Source organism: Polypterus senegalus, chromosome 14 (assembly GCF_016835505.1).
Source record: "Polypterus senegalus isolate Bchr_013 chromosome 14, ASM1683550v1, whole genome shotgun sequence".
Classification (NCBI taxonomy): domain Eukaryota; kingdom Metazoa; phylum Chordata; class Cladistia; order Polypteriformes; family Polypteridae; genus Polypterus; species Polypterus senegalus.
Window position 1 is genome coordinate 141,643,521 of NC_053167.1, and position 17,012 is coordinate 141,660,532.

General features: G+C 49.2%; 1 protein-coding gene across 3 annotated transcripts in view; it reads right to left on the reverse strand.

Moving 5' to 3' along the window:
• The window catches only part of fggy (FGGY carbohydrate kinase domain containing), a 155,690-nt gene that overhangs the window by 34,972 nt on the left and 103,706 nt on the right, over window positions 1–17,012 (reverse strand). For all 3 annotated transcript variants that reach the window (XM_039734715.1, XM_039734716.1, XM_039734717.1), the window contains exon 8: window positions 6,921–7,024. In XM_039734715.1, the coding sequence (XP_039590649.1) occupies window positions 6,921–7,024 (104 nt within the window). The remainder of the gene's footprint in view (window positions 1–6,920; window positions 7,025–17,012) is intronic.

The window sequence follows — 17,012 nt, forward strand, 5'->3', positions numbered from 1 at the left end:
GCCGCGTGTCACTTTTGGTCCTCTTTATGGATCATTCTACTGTATATTACATTGGCATGCCAGCTCACTGGTAAGCAGGGCTCTGGCATAAGCAGCTCACCTTGTGCCACCCCAGCCCTGCTGATTGCTCACAGTACTGCCAAATGCACAGTCACTTCACGTGGTTGAGGACCCGGGCCGTGGTGCCACTTGCCTTGGAGGTCCTTGGGGATGGCTGCTGCTGCTGTTTGTCCCAAAGATGGCCCACTTTGGAGAAATGAGCTGTGGTACCCGGCCTGCCCCCCGTGGTTCAGTGAGAAACGGGCAGACCTCCACAAGTGGGTGCTCTTGAAGTGGGCGGTGCTCAGATTAATCTGGGGTGAGAAATACCAGGGACCAACAAGATGCCAGCCTTCAAGGGTGGCACAATGAGGGAATGGCACACAGATGTTACCGAGAGAAAGAAAAATTAAAAAAAGGGAATAAAAAGCAGAAACGAGAGCCTTGGCACTAATGACGAACAGCTGTGCAAACAACTGCAGGCCGGTGGGGGGGCCGTCACAAACCGGTGGGAGGATCCCGGAGGGGCAGAGGTCACTGCCAGTGGACACCCCAGTGCCATCGTCAGCAGGGAAGCCCACCCTGACAAATCACAGCAGAGCCAATGCAGAGCCTCCATCTTTAGAGGGCAGGGGACCACCACACACACCAGGGGAGGATACATGGGGTCAGTTTTTAGGAGGGGACATCTGCTCTAAAGTGACCACCTTAAATCAGCTGACCCAGTCTGAAACTCTCAAGAAAACAATTCACAGTTGCTCAGGTTTTTACGAGGGGGCATCGGGGTCTGAAGTGGCCACACGTTTACTGATAAGTTGGGCACTCAGTCCATTTTAAGGTGGCCTGTCCACTCTGAAGTAACCTCAGATTGTAGTGATACATATATGCATTTAAATGGAGATGGACACCCCATCCACCTTAAATCAGCCAACCCTGCTTGAAGCTCTCAGTTAGAAGGTTTGGGAGGGGCCATCAACTCTGAAGTGACCACAAGTCACTGATAAGCTGCCCACCCATACAGAGGAGGAAATGCTCAGTCCACTTTAAAGAGGTCGGTCAAATCTACTGGACTGTCAGTGTTTGGAGAGATACATGGAGGTGGAAACGCTGCCCACCATAAAACAACTCTCAGTTGAATCAAATAAGCTCAAAGTGGACACACTTGGTTAATTTTTGGAAGTATCAACTCTGAAGTAACCACAAGTTCACTGATAGGTGGACCACTCCAACCATTTTAAGGGGGCTAGGGGCCATTCTGAAGTTACCTCAGTGAATAGTGAGATATATGGAGGTCAACACACCGCCCACCTTGAACCAGCCAACCCATTTTGAAACTCTCAATAAAACAATCCACACACGGTCAAGTTTTAGGAGGGGACATAGTGTCTGAAGTGACCACAAGTTTACTGATAGGTGGACCACTCAGTCCATTTAAAGGGGACTTCTCCTCTCTGAAGTAACCTCAGATTGTAGTGATACACATGGAGGTGGACACCCCGTCCACCTTAAATTTGGCAATCCTGTTTGAAACTCCCAATTAGAACAATGGTCAAGGTTTGGGAGGGGCCATCAACTCTGACGTGCCCCAAAGTTTCCTGATAGGTGGACCACGCCATTCATTTTAAGGGGGGCGGCCCACCCTGAAGTCACCTCAGTGTTTAGTGAGATATATGGAGGTCAACACACCGCCCACCTTGAACCAGCCAACCCTGTTTGATGCTCTCAAGTTAGAGCAATCCACACACGGTCAAGTTTTGGGAGGGGGCATCAACTCAGAAGTGACCGCAAGTTTACTGGTAAGATTAACCTCTCAACCTCTCAATTAAAACAGTCCACGCTTGGTCAGTTTTTAGCAAAGTCAACTCTGAAGTGACCTCAAGTCCACTGATGGGTTGGCCACCCAGCCACCTTTCATTGAGATACATGGAGGTGGTGACACCGTCCACATTGAAAGGGTCAACCTTACTTGAAAATGCTCAATGTAAACAATCAACAGTTGGTCAAGTTTTAGGAGGGGACACGGCATCTGAAGTGACCACAAGTTCACTGATTAGCTGGCCACCCATACAGAGGAGGAAATGCTCAGTCCACTTCAAGGAGGCCAGGCAACTCTGCTGTACTGCCAGTGTTTGGGGAGCTATATGGAGGTGGACACGCTGCCCACCATAAAACAAGGCTGACCCTTTCAAACTCTCGATTTTATGAAATAAGCTCAAAGTGGACACACTTGATCAATTTTTGGAAGTATCAACCCTGACGTGCCCTCAAGTTTACTGATAGGTGGACCACTCCGTCCATCTTAAGGGGGCTTGTCCTCTCTGAAGTAACCTCAGATTCTAGCGATATACATGGAGGTGGACACCCCGTCCACCTTAAATCAGCCAACCCTATTTGAAGCTCACGATTAGAACAATGGTTAAGGTTTGGGAGGGGCCATCAACTCTGAAGTTCCCTCAAGCTCCATCCATTTTAAGGGGGCCACTTCAAAGTTACCTTGGTGTTTAGTGAGATATATGGAGGTGGACACACCGTCCACCTTGAACCCTGTTTGAAGCTCTCCGTTTGAACAATCCACACATGGTGAAGTTTTGGGAGAGGACATCAAATCTGAAGTTTCCTCAAGTTCACTGATAGGTGGACCACTCCATCCATTTTAAGGGGGCCGGCCCACTCTGAAGTTACCTCAGTGTTTAGTGAGATATATGGAGATCGACACACCGCCAGCCATCCCTGTTTGATGTTCTCAGTTTGAACAATCCACACACGGTGAAGTTTTGGGAGGGGCCATCAACTCTGAAGTTCCCTCAAGTTCCATCCATTTTAAGGGGGCCGGCCCACTCTGAAGTTACCTCAGTGTTTAGTGAGATATATGGACGTAGACACACCGTCCACCTTGAACCCTGTTTGAAGCTCTCCGTTTGAACAATCCACACATGGTGAAGTTTTGGGAGAGGACATCAACTCTGAAGTTTCCTCAAGTTCACTGATAGGTGGACCACTCCATCCATTTTAAGGGGGCCGGCCCACTCTGAAGTTACCTCAGTGTTTAGTGAGATATATGGAGATGGACACACCGCCAGCCATCCCTGTTTGATGTTCTCAGTTTGAACAATCCACACACAGTCAAGTTTAGGGAGGGGCCATCAACTCTGAAGTGACGTCTGTCTTTAGCGGTGTAACACCATATGGGGGTCCGCCTCATCAGACACTCTCAATTAAAACAAGGAGGACACATCTGGTCAGTCTTCAGGAGAGGAAATCAACAAGTCCACTGGTAGGTTGGCCACCAACATGGAAGAGGACACACTTGGTGCAATGTAAGAAAGGTGGTCCACTCCGAAGTATCTGTAGCGATTAGTGAGATATACAGAGCTGGACACGTCGCCCACCTTTAAAGGGTCAACCTTGTCTTAAATGCTCAATTAAAAATTACGCTCAAAATGGACACACTTGGTCAATTTTAGCAGTCAACTTTGAAGTGACCACAAGTTTACGGTTAAGCTGGCCCACCCTGATGTTTACATTGATTTATTTGGCCGACGCCTTAATCCAAAGCGACTTACAACGTTTATAATACAATTGGTGACATTTCCTTTTGCAATTGGAGCCCAGGTGGGTGAAGTGACCTGCTCAGGGTCACATAGTGGTGTCAGTATTGGGATTCGAAGCCCAGAGCCTTAACCACTGCACCACACCACCCGATGTCACCCCTGTGCTTAGTGAGATATATGGAGGTGGGCACGCTGCCCACCTTAAAAGGGTGAACCTTGTCATAAACTCTCAATTAAAAAAGAAACTCAAAATGGACACACTTTGAAGTGACCACATCTTTATGGTTAGGCTGGCCACTTTCAGATGCCTGGCCCACCCCGATGTTTACATTGATTTATTTGGCCGACGCCTTAATCCAAATTGACTTACAACATTCGAGACCCCATTGGTGACATTTCTTTTTGTAATTGGAGCCCAGGTGGGTGGGTGAAGTGACCTGCTCAGGATCACTCCATGGTGTCAGTGGTGGGCTTTGAACCCAGAGCCTTAACCATTGTGCCACACTGCCTGATGTGACCCCTGTGTTTAGTGAGATCTATGGAGGTGGGCCCGCTGCCCACCATGGACTGTTTATCCCTCATGTGAAACTCTCAATTTGAACAATCCACTCACTTGGTCAGTTTTTTGGAAGTTCACAACGGTTCACTGCTCGCTGGCCTGTCACGTTCTCTTTAAGTGGGCTCGTCCTCTCTGAAGTTACCTCAGTGTCCCCTCTCCGTAGTCCACCCAGCTCCTTACGGTCACTCGACACACTCAGATGTGACCACCAACAGAGACATACAGCGCATGCTCCCTATGAAAGGCGCTATATGAAGACTGACTGTCCCCTCGCACCACTCGCCTCGTCTCCCTACCAGCTCACAGCCAGCAGAAATCTGGGAAAACAAAGCGAGGCGACGCTTATCAGGAGCCGTCAACAGCAGCCGGTCAGCTCAGGGCCCGGACAGACAGCTGCTTGACATCGTCCGGGTGGTTGGCGGGGGGGGGGACGTGTCTGGCTGTGATTACAGCAAACCCACGTGTTAGGATGTGGAATGAACTGGAAAAAGCAAACTCTGTTTAGGGGGGGTGGGGGAATTCACACCGGACTTCCATGGAATATCAGGGAAAAAAAAAAAAAATGATGGAAAATTGTCAGCTGCATGGAAAAAAGTCCTGAAAGTGAACGGGCTGAGCTCCAGTAGAACTGAGTGACCCGCATGGGAAGTCTCAAAGGTCGGCACACTCGCATCCAGACAGATGTAATGGACAGACAGACGGCCGCCACCCCGGGGGTCCACTCATGTCCACCCAGATTAAAATGTTAAAAAGTCAACGTGAAGTTCTGTCAGTGTCCACCTGCTGCTCCAGGCAGCCAATCAGGCGGCTCCATTTCATCCACACAGCAAGTAGTCGCAAGGCGTGGGTGTCATGTTTGGACAGCAGGGGGCGGAGTCTCAGACCCCAAACCCAGACCCCAACTACACTAGCACAAATGGCAGGTTCAAAGGCTCAATGCCATTCTCTTACGGTCCAGTGACCAGGATGGGGGGCTCCTCCATTCCCAACTCAGAGTCCCCCAGCTAAGGAGGGCAGGCTTCTTTTCAAGAAACACAAGGGTGCAACTCCAGTAAGTCACAGGGCCCACCAACAGCTCACTCCAAAGACCCTGACAGCCACACTTCTCATGAAGCCCTGGGGTCTGGAGTCATGCCAGCAGAATGTTGCCACCTAATGTACTGGCTGAACATTAATGCCCAGGTCAACAGTCCACCACGGGCCTCTCATCCAGGGGAAAAAAATACCATCCATCCACCCAGGACCTCCTTTACAGTCTTAATGGCCCAGACATGTGGTCTGAGCTGCCACCATGAATGTGGCATCATTGCCAGAGCTGGCCACCCACTGGGGGTCTGAAGGCGCTGCAGTTTACAGGGAATGGCGCTATAAAGAGGAACATCCAGTTCTGTTAATGAGAAGTCAAAGGAAAATGTAGAGACCTGGCCAAGTTAACAGAAAGGAAGACCAAACGTTGTCAAATGACAACAGCAACGGGTGTCAAACACCGAAACAGAACACTATGGTGGGCCTTCACTCCTGTCAAAGTGGCTATGGCGGGCACAAAATCACTTAAACTGGGCAACTGGAAAAATGTCATCCGCACTGAGGAATCTCGGCTCCTGCTTTGGACCGGTCACAACTGGTGCAAACAGCATGGATGTATCCAGCCTAATGCCAGCAATGCAGGCGGGTGAATGGAATCCTGAGTGCCCAAACCTTCTTAAAGGAGGCCCTTCATGAATACACCCCACCCTGTACCACTGCAAAAGGCGCCATGACGTAAAGAGCAGCCCGCATGATGGCAACTACTACAGTCTATTTAAAGGGTCTGTGCAGCCCTCCACCTTACTTCAATATAGCGCCTTTGGAATGACCTGCAGTGTCGGTCTATGCCTGATATATATATATATATATATATATATATACTGTGGCGGAGCGCTGGGGACGCCTGGAGGGACCGGGAGCGGGACCATACCTCCCCTGGGCCACGAGTGGGCAGCCATCCTGGTCTGTGTGGGGGTCACGGGATCAGAGCACAGAAGCTCAACCCTGTTGGGGGTCTGTGACCACCGCCAGGTGGCGCCCAGAGGGTCAGTGAGCCTGGGAATGCCAGAGGGGGTTCCAGATATACCCGGATTACCAGGAAGTGATGCCGGAAGATGGTCACGGAGCACCTGGCGCACATCTGGGGCATCATAAAAGGGGCCGCCTCACTCCATTGGAGGAGCGGGAGTCAGGAGAAAGAAGACGGAGTTTGACAGGAGAGGATTGGAGGCGGCTGAAGTATTTGAAGAGTGAAGAAAAGAAGGGATTCAGGTAGGCTGGAAGGGCATTGTGAGGTACCGTGTATAAAGAAGACAATAAAAAGTGTGCGTTTTGGACATATGGGGTCTGTCTGTCTGTGTACGGGGGCTGTTCTACCACTATATATATATATATATATATATATAGAGAGAGAGAGAGAGAGAGAGAGAGTGTCATGAAAGCGTGTCTGGCTCTGTCAAAGAAAGCAGTACCAGCTCGCGAAAACAGGGGGTGCTGTCACTAACATGGTCTTCTTTTTCACCCGTAGTCCAGAAAGGCAGTTCCAGGAAGACATTTAGTGCCCCACTTTCAGCCCCAAGATGACCCCGCCTCTTCCGTCTGGGATACAATAAAAACGGGTGGTCCCCAGAAGATGAAGATGAGTGGCTGGGCACTTCATCAGACAGACAGGACGGCAGCTCATCTCAGGTGGTCAACTGTGTTCTACTCCTGAAATGTGGTGAGGTGGGTTAAGGAGGACTTACCGCCATGTGGCAGGACGAGGTGCCGCAAATCAGAGCCATGCGAGACGTTATTGGCCGGTCTTGGCAGGCGAGCCCACGCCCCTGGATGTCTGCTCCAAGTACACCTGGCACAAGAGGCAGAAGACCTGGATCAGGTAAAACACAAGTGCACGAGCCCTCCATCACACAAGTGAAGTGTCGTTGAGCAGCCGTCCCCACCCAGGCAGCACCAGGGGTGAACGTTGTTGCCTTCGGGCGAGTCCCATCCTTCACTTCAGTCGGTGGGTACGACTCGGGTCAGCGTCAGCACTTCCACCCAATCCATGGCTGGACACTGGCCTCAGGTGCGGGTAACCAGTCCGAGGACTGAGCTGAGATGACCACAAAATGCAGGCAGCACACCGTACAGCCATGGGACAATCGAAAGGCGCTATATTAAATGAAGAATACGCATTCAGGCCGAGAGACACAGCAGGCTGGTTACCTCACCGGCTGTAGGACAACCGACACTTTAAATTAGCGCCGCACCTTCAGAAAGTCCTCAGCAGGGGGAAAAATAAAGAACTGTGTGGAGCGGGAAATCTCGGGGGTCTGAGCAAGTCAAGTGTGAGGGGACAGGGACAGGGACAGGCTGACAGTGCTTTTATTTATAGCGCCCCACTGCTCAAACATCGCCAGTGTAGTTTAGTGTGTGGACCCTCACGTCAACTAATTGCGTTGTGATCAGCTTTGCAAACATGCTGACATGCAAGGCGCTATATCAGGTTAGAACTGTCTACACGGCAATGGGGATCTTGAAGTGCTCTTTAGAAGCCCTCACTATGAAAGGCGCTATATAGAACATCAATTAACCAATGTATTACTTTGCTAAATGTTCAAGTAAAATACAAAGCACTGCATGTCTCAGAAAGGCGCTATAAAAAAGTGACTAACAGATTTATTATTCGATTCAGTGTTCAGGAAGAGCGCAAAGCACTGTATCTTTAAGAAAGGCAATATATAAATGTGATTAAGTAAGGTATTGCTTAAGTAAATGTTCAAATAGAATGCAGTACAAGAAAAGAAATGCAAGAAAGGCGCTATATAAATGTGATTAACTGAGGTATTAATTAAATAGTTCAAATAGAATGCAGAGCACTATATTTTTAAGAAAGGTGCTATCAAAAAGTGATGAACGGATTTACTATTTAATTCAGTGTTCAAGCAGAATGCAAAGCATTGTGTTTTTAACAAAGGCGCTATATAAAACTGACAACTGATGCATTAGTTAATCAAATGTTCAAGTCGAACCCAAAGCATTGTATGTCTAACAAAGGCGTCATAGAAATGTGAATTGATTTACTACTGTGGAGACCAAGGGCACTCCAGCCACCGCAGCCCCGACACAGACAGGCAGAGACGCGAGTTCCAGCACAGCACACCTTTACCTGCAAGTAGGCAAGCGCTTTACCCCTCACTCCCCCCAGCGACACAGTCAAATGCACCAATACACAGTTCCTCTGCCTCCTCCTCTTCTCCATTCCACCTCCACTCCTCCACGGTCAAGCTGTGTCCCTCTTCCTCCCGACTCTGACCCCCAAAGGGAGTTACGCAGCTCCTTTGATGTTACACCTGGGAGTGCTCTAGGGAATCACCCCCAAGGTGTGATGGAAGCCCAAAAGTTGAGGGTCTGCAGCTCCCCATGGCGGCCCCCACGGAACCCAACAGGTCTATGCAAAACTCCAACTCCCAGCATGCCTTGCGGGAATCTATGGCCCCACAGCCGCCCAGGAGTGCTGCCCTCTAGTGTCCCGGGACAAGGCAGCTCCTTGTGAATGCTCTCACCCCCGGTCCTTCCATCCAGCTGGCGTCCTGGTCACCTAATGGCCGTGGCCGTCTGTCACACTGCGTAGTCAAATGTTCAAGTAGTGCCTGAAGCACTGTATGTGTATGAAAGATTTATTTATTCTATATTTATATCTATATAAATGTGAATCATTCATTTATTATTTAATTAAATGTTCAAGTAGAACCTAAAGCACTGTATGTGTCTGAAATATAAATATATTTAGATTTATTTATTCTATATTTATTATATTTATATCTATATAAATGTGAATCATTCATTTATTATTTAATTAAATGTTCAAGTAGTGCCTGAAGCACTGAATTTTTACAAAAGGCACTATATAAATGTGAAGAATTAATTTATTATTTAATTAAATATTCCAGTAGAACCAAAAGCGCTGAATTTTTATAAAAGGCACTATATAAAATGTGAAAAATTAATTTATTATTTAATTACATGTTCAAGTAGAACCCGAAGGGCTGTATTTTCACAAAAGGCGCTGTATAAAACAGATGAAGTATTAAACTGCCGTACCATTTTCCAAGCCCCCTTAACCTTGAGCAGGTTTGCCGAGGGACTGACTAACTCATTTGCTACGTCATTAAATATTCAAGTAGAATGTGTAGCATCACATTTTTAAGAAAGGCACTATATACAACAGAGACTGATGTGTTACTTAATGGAATATCCACGTAGAATGTAGAGCGCTGTAGTTGTATGAAAGGCGCTATATGAAGCAGAGGAACTGACAGATTACTTAATGAAATCTTCGAGTAGAACGGAGAGCCTGGTGTGTGTGTGTGTGTGTGCTTCACTGTGAAAGGAGCTCCTCACACCAACTAATGGACTTATTTGTAAGTCGCCCACTCAAGTGGACCGTAAAGCACTTCACACTGATAAAGGCGCTATATAAAACACAGACTGACTTGTAACTTGATGTAAGGCGCTCTATCTGACAGTACAACATAACGCATCTCTCGGGTGGCCAGTAAAGCTGCTGTATAAAACACCCGCTAACAGAACGCTGGCGCGTTCTTCAGGGTACTGTAAGGCGCTTTATTTCTCCCCCACATAACGCACGCCGGGTGATTTCTCTCTTACTCACGCTTCACAGTCAAGCAGGCTGTAAGGCCCTTCACGTCCCCCCATGGGAGCTGCCACATTAAACCCTGATGTATTCCTTACACCTTCACGGGGATCGTAAGGCTCACTCGCTCTCGGTATGAAAGGCGCTTTATAGAACTTGGATTACTAGGGCGTTGTACCGTGTCAGCCATTATGTGTGCAATGAGAAGTCAAGTGGAATGACCCCCTTCATTGGCTCACCAAACACGTTACAATATGCAGGCTCTCGAGGAATCTCAGGCGCCCCCTTCAGGCGAGATGTACTCGAAGGTCTGCATATTGTAATGTGTTTGGTGAGCCAATGAAGGGGGTCATTCCACTTGACTTCTTAAAACTTGGACTGAAAGAGTTCTGACTTAATGACACGTTCAAGTGGACCGCGGGGCACTTCTATTCCTTACTGTGAAAGGCGCTATATGACACACTCACAGACCGACTGTGACACACAGAACTGTCATGCATTGCTAATTAGGCTGCGCCAGGCATACAAACTGGACGGTGACATTGCGGTCTGTGACAAGAGTAGGGGGAAGGCTGAGGAGACCCTGGGAAGGTGGAGATCTGCTCTAAAGAGGAGAGGAATGAAGGTCAGTAGGACCACCAGGACAGAATACATGTGAGTGAATGAGAGGGGGGTCAGTGGAGTGGTGAGGATGAGGGGAGTAGAGTTGGTGAAGGTGGAGGAGTTTAAGAATGGGGAGTGTGGTAGAGAGGTGAAGAAGAGCGTGCAGGCACCGGTGAGAAAAGTGTCAGGAGTGATTAGTGACAGACGGGTATCAGCAGGAGTGACAGTGAAGGTCTACAGGACGGTAGTGAGACCAGCTATGGTATATGGGATGGAGACGGTGGCACAGGAGACAGAGCTGGAGGTGGCAGAGTTGAAGATGTTAAGATTGGCATTGGGTGTGACGAGGATGGACATGATTAGTAATGAGGACATTAGAGGGTCAGCTCAGGTGGGACAGTTGGGAGACAAAGTCAGAGAGGTGAGATGGTGAGGAGGAGAGATGAGGAGTATACTGGGAGAAGGGGGCCAAGGATAGATAAACAAGCAGGAGATGCTGTGCCCAAGGGCAGATGTTCCAGTTCTTTCTAAAACTGTTCATGGTGAAAGGCGCTATATGGGTGACAGTGAACTCACTTGTTACCGATGTATCTCTCATTATGAGTGGTGCTATATAAAGACTGACTTGTGTTCAATCTCGTGGCTGATTTCTTGGTCAATTCCAGTGTGACAATTTTGTTGTTCCTTCTTCAATTTTGTTGTCCCTTTGTAAAAGTGACAATGACAATAAAGATCTATCTATCTATCTATCTCTTGCTATGCCCCTCCATGAAAGGCGCTACATCAGTGCAGTGCTCATCGTAAAAAGGCACAGTTATCACGTGGTAGCAGTGCCACAACTTGATGGACTCCAATTCCCAGCAGCCCCCAGGGCATCGATTGGATTGGACATCTGCAACGGGGCTGCTGGGAACTTTAAAAGAGAGAGAGGGTGCCGTCATTTGCTTGTCAGCACTGCTGTCGCCTGTGCGGATGTCACGTGGTGGTCCCGCATTACTGTGGTAGTGCATTCAAGTTTTGTCTCGTGCCCGTCTGCATTGTCTTCGTCGGAGGAAGCGCTCCCATGCATCTCAAGAAAAAACACTTGGAAAAACTTTACATTCACCTCTGCAGTTCACAGGACTTGCCCCCCATGAATGTTGTTGTGGGTGTTTATTGTCGTGCATTGGATTTGTTGTTGCCAAAGAGGAAGGGGAGGGTGGTCTTATTTTTTTGCCGTTTATATTTGATTCCCATGTAACATATTATTCACTCATTTATTTCATTTAGCGGATTCCGTGTCTCTGTCCGTGAGTGAGTGCGGGTCGGCCCAAGACTGGATGCACTCCTGGAACCCCACCAAAAAAATAAATAAATAAATAAATCACCATCCCATCAACAGTGTGAATCTGAGCGGCACCGGACCACCACAACGTCTCGACTGATTGATTCATCAACCGCCTGTACCGTCATTTAGATGTCGGCCCCCCTTCTGCCTCAGCTGACCACCTGGCGCTGTCTTTAACAGAAGCCTTCCCCATAAATAAGCCTCCATGCCCGCCTACTACAGGATTCAAAAAAGCTTCCCAGATGGGAGTGCTGCCCGATGCCAGCCCTGGCGAAGGTCCCAACTGTTACCTTGCCATTGCAGCTCCCCTGTCCTGATCCTCTGGGGGGTAAACGCTGCCCCTTAAGACACCCACCTTGTCATCTGGTTGCAGGCAGGCCGCTAAAGACCATCTACCTCAGGCCGGGGTCAGGTTTCCTGCCAGCAGATGGCGCTCCCGCTAAAAGAAGCTTAATTGGTATTAAGTGCCGCCTGGCCCTCTGAAAGGAGACGCCTTACCAATCGCGGTGCGCCTTTCATCATGCGGAACTTTTAATCACAGGCATTCCTCTGGAAGAAGAAAGGCATCTGCACCTGGCCGGTCCGCCAAAGCCCCCCGGGCGACATGGCTGTCGTTATGCTTTCAACAGTCAGAAAAAGCCGTGAGGGGCGCCACACTCACTCACTCATCTGAGCAAAAGGCCAAAGATCCTGTGGCACAACTGGCATTAGTGAGGGTCCACACGCCCCACTGACGTCACCTGACAACTACAACACTGAAGGCAGTATAGCGCCTTTCACAACCTGGACCCACTCCCTGAACTGTCACAGTATAAGCTCTGGCCATGCAAGGCGCTATATGGTGTCTGACTGCACCTGAGAGTCACCGTAAAAAATAACACTCATGACAAAAGTGAAAGGCACTATATAAGATAAAGGTGTGCCACCCACCTGCTGGCCAAATAGTGCATTAACGTCACCCACACGAGGGTACGCGGTGACACAGGAACACAACACGAAGGCCAGCGGAGGGACTAACGGCTTCTGTGTCTATGAGGCACCATAAATGCCTCCAGCAAACCACACAAGAAGTGTCACGTGTACCCAGTTGTGCCCTCCCACCTGTCCTGTCATTGGCGTTAGCTGACTCTGTACCCTTTTGTGCCCCCCCATCTTTCCTGTCATGGGTGCAAACTGATTCTGTAAGTTGTTGTGCCCCCCATCTGTCCTGTCCTCTGTTATTCCTTTAAGTTATTGGGGTCCACTCTGGTCCTGCACCCTGCTCTGCCCCCTGTGCCCTGTCCTCCATTATTACATTTAATGATAGGCATGGTGCTCTAGACCCCGTGTCACATCCTCCTGCTAGTGTTTTGGGCCCATGCTAGCTCTTTACCCTTGTGTGCCCCCTTTGTGCCCTTCCCCCAAGCATTCCTTCTAGTGATATTTCACCCTGTTGTTCCCCCCCTTGTACCCTGTCCTCTATTATTACTTTAAATTTTCTGGGCCCACTCTGATCCTGCACTCTGCTGTGCCCCTTGTGCCCTGTCTTCTATCATTCCTTCCAGTGACTTGTGGCTGTGTTGGCACTCTATGTACTCTTGTTCCACATTCTCCAAGGCTTCTGTACTCTTGTGTGCCCCCACTGTGCCCGGTCCCCTATCATTCCTAATAATGATTTTTCAGCTGCTTTGGTTCTCTCTCTGCCCTGTTGTGCCCTCCTTGTACCCTGCCCCTAATGTTCCATTAGAGTGTTTTGTGGCTGATTTGGTACCCTGCTGTGCCCTCCTGTACCACATCCTCTATCACTCCTACTAGAGACGTGGGCACACTCTGGTTTTGTACTCCATAATGCCCCCACCCCACTTGTACCCTGCCCCAATATTGTTCCATAGGACTGATTTGTAGCTGTTTTGCTACTCTGTACCCTGCTGTGCCCTCTTCTGCCCTGTCCTCTGCCATTCCTTCTAGTGTATTGTCGCTTTGTTGGCGCTCTATGCCCTGTTGTCACCTACCCTCTATTATTCCTTTTAATGATTTTGGCCCATTTTAGTCTTGCACCATGTTGTGCCCCCTTGTGCCCTGTCCTGCATTATTCCTAGCAGTGATTTGTACCCTGCCCTCTGTCATTCTTTCAAGTGATGTGTGGCGCCCCTCTTGTGCTATTTCTGCTTCTTCACTGGGTTGGTAGTCACTGCACTGGGCTGACTGCCTTTCATTGGAGCTGGCATTGCCAAGCCCCAGATGCCACCCACAGGGTGCTTCCTTCATTTTTTCCTTTGTTTTTTTCTAGTCCTCTGATGTGAATTCCTTACAGGATGTTGTCTGTCTGTCTGTCCCTTAGCTGTCACCTCTCAGTGGTCATCAGTGTTTGTCATTAAACCAAAAGGTGCAGACGCCGGTGGTCACCTGCACACCCCTGCCATCCTTACACCCACCTGCTTCATCGACAGCAGCTTCTGAAGACAAGAAAATGAGAGGCTTTGAGATGAAAGGCAGCTGGCACTCCTCGCCAGGCCACGCCGCTCTGCGTGCCTGCCTGTCTGGGCACAACTTCCCGTACAGAATAAAGAAAAGAAAAAAAAAGTCCGGGACTTGTAAACGGGGGGCAGGATGGGCACAGCGGGGACACCACACCCACAACACGCCCTCTGGCAGTGGAGAGGAGAAGTGCGGCTCAGTGCAGCTGCTCGTTAAAAGTGCAGTGGCATGTGGTGCCACCCGCCTGGCTCTCCAGTATATAGCGCCTTACAGAGTGAGGGGTACTGGGGGGTCTTCAAAGAGGCAAACAAACGCAAACAAAATGCAAAGGAAATAAGATGGCCAACAACAGAGACAAAGCAAGAGGGAATGAACAAGCAGGCCGGGTGAGGAGCCAACTGTGCCCACTCGCCTCGGGCATCTCCGTCGCCAACTGTGCACTTGTGCTCCGCCTTGATGCGTTTCTGCTCTCCAGTCACCTCCTGGTCACTCCAGTTCACTTCTCGACGGACTTGACGTCCCCATTCATAAAGCCGCTCACTCCAAGACCCCCGACTGCCCTCCATCACTGCACCACTCATACCAACCAGTCTGAGACCCCCTGCTGACGGCTTTGATAAACCTTCAAATATCAGAAATATTAAATGAGAGGGCCGGGTGTGACGCACCCACTGGAGGTGGCACTGCCAGCAATGGACACCAGAGGGCGATGGAGTCAACGATAACATCAGTTAGCAGTTTAAACACCAGAGGTGCCATCAGGAGGCAGTGTGGCATAACGGGGGAGGGGGGTAAATGTCAGCACTTCACGACTGGGGCTTCTGTGCTGTGGCTACAAGAGGGGGGCATCCTTTGGGGTTTGAATCTTTTGGGTCCTGCAGACACTCAGTGTGAGGGCCTGACGGTGGCAGGAAGCTCCGAGATGCCTCCATGCCCACTTGAGCCCCGGCTCCCTGATGTCTGTGTGCTAATAAAAGCGCAGCGGCTTCACATCACAACAACAGCTGCTCCACGGGACACGCAGAACGACAGACAAGGGTGACCCCGCAACTCAGATACCTCTGTGGTCCCAGTCAGGCACCTCAGCACTCATAGGAGAGCCATCTTAGGACTGCAGTCGGAGATTCTTCAGATGAGGAAGACAGAAGTTCTGGGGTCCGGGGGTTCACTGCACACGGTGCTGGAAAGTGTGGTGGCGTGTGGCACGGCAATTAGCACACGGGACAAAGAACTCCACGTGACTCTGAACACGGGACAGAACACGCCTTAAAAACCAATAACAGACTGCGGACACTAGAGGGCGACATACTCAGAGATAACATCAGTAAGAGAAGTTAAACACTGGTGGGCCATGAAGTTAGGGACCCCGTCAGAGTGCCGGCACTAGAGGGCGATGAAGTTAAGGAAGACATCAGTAACAGAATGTGCACACTAGAGGGCGACGTAGTTAATGGCACCATCAGTGAAGAGTGCAGACACTAGAGGGCGACATACTCAGATATAACATCAGTAAGAGATTAAAGACTAGAGGTCCTTGTAGTTGGGGATGACATCAGTAACAGACTGCAGACACTAGAGGGCGACATAGTCAATGACATCATCAGTAAAAGAAGTTAAACACTAGTGGGGCATGAAGTTAGTGATGATGTCAGTGAACAGTGCCAACACTACAGGGCGACGTAGTCAGCAATAACATTAAGTAAGAGAGTTTAAACACTAGAGGGCGATGTAGTCAAGGACACCATCAGAGTGCAGACACTAGAGGGCGACATACTCAGAGATAACATCAGTAAGAGAGATAAAACACTAGAGGGTCGTGAAGTTAGGAACGTCAATGAAGAGTGTGCACACTAGAGGGCGATGTAGTCAGGGACACCATCAGAGTGTGGACACTAGAGGGCAATGTAGTTAATGGCACCATCAGTAAAGAGTGCAGACACAAGAGGACAATGTAGTCAGCAATAACATCAGTAACAGAAGTTAAACACTAGAGGGCAATGTAGTCAATGGCAACATCACAGTGCAGACACTAGAGGGCGACATACTCAGCAATAAAATCAGTAAGAGGAATAAAACACTAGAGGGTCTTGTAGTTGGGGATGACATCAGTAACAGTGTGTGCACACTAGAGGGCGATGTAGTTAATGGCACCATCAGAGTGCAGACACTAGAGGGCGACATACTCAGAGATAAAATCAATAAGAAAGATTAACAGTAGAGGGCCACGTAGTTAGGGATGATGTCAGTTACAATGTGCAGACACTAGAGGGCGACATACTCAGACATAACATCAGTAAGAGAAATTAAACAGCAGAGGACCATCTACATTTGTGACAGGGTGGTTCATATAACTGTGCATGTGTGCCTGACAGTGGGCTGAAGTGCCCTCTGGTCTTGCCAGCCCAAGGACAAATCGGGCAAATGACTACAAGGGGGAGCTTGTGCCAGTGAAAGCATGAGGATGCCACAGGTTGAGGGTGGAAATGTGTCAGCCTTTGTGGGTCCCATTGTGTGGGCCACCATTTAGACAAGCCGTTAGGAGGTGACCACCTGAGGCCCAGCCTGTTCGCTCTTTATGATTTTGCGTGATGTGGATGTTTGAAGGATTCAGACTTCTGCCAGTCCTCACTGAATTTAATACAAGATGTGGCACCCCAGTGTGCCCTCTGTTAATAATACCAGTCTGCTGACTCTTATGGCAGTCCATTGACCCCATCCACACACATGTGCCCACATTATAGGATGTGCCACCAAGACAGGAGCAGCGATGGCACCCAGTGACCACCTCAAAAGAGCCCCTCAGATGGTTAC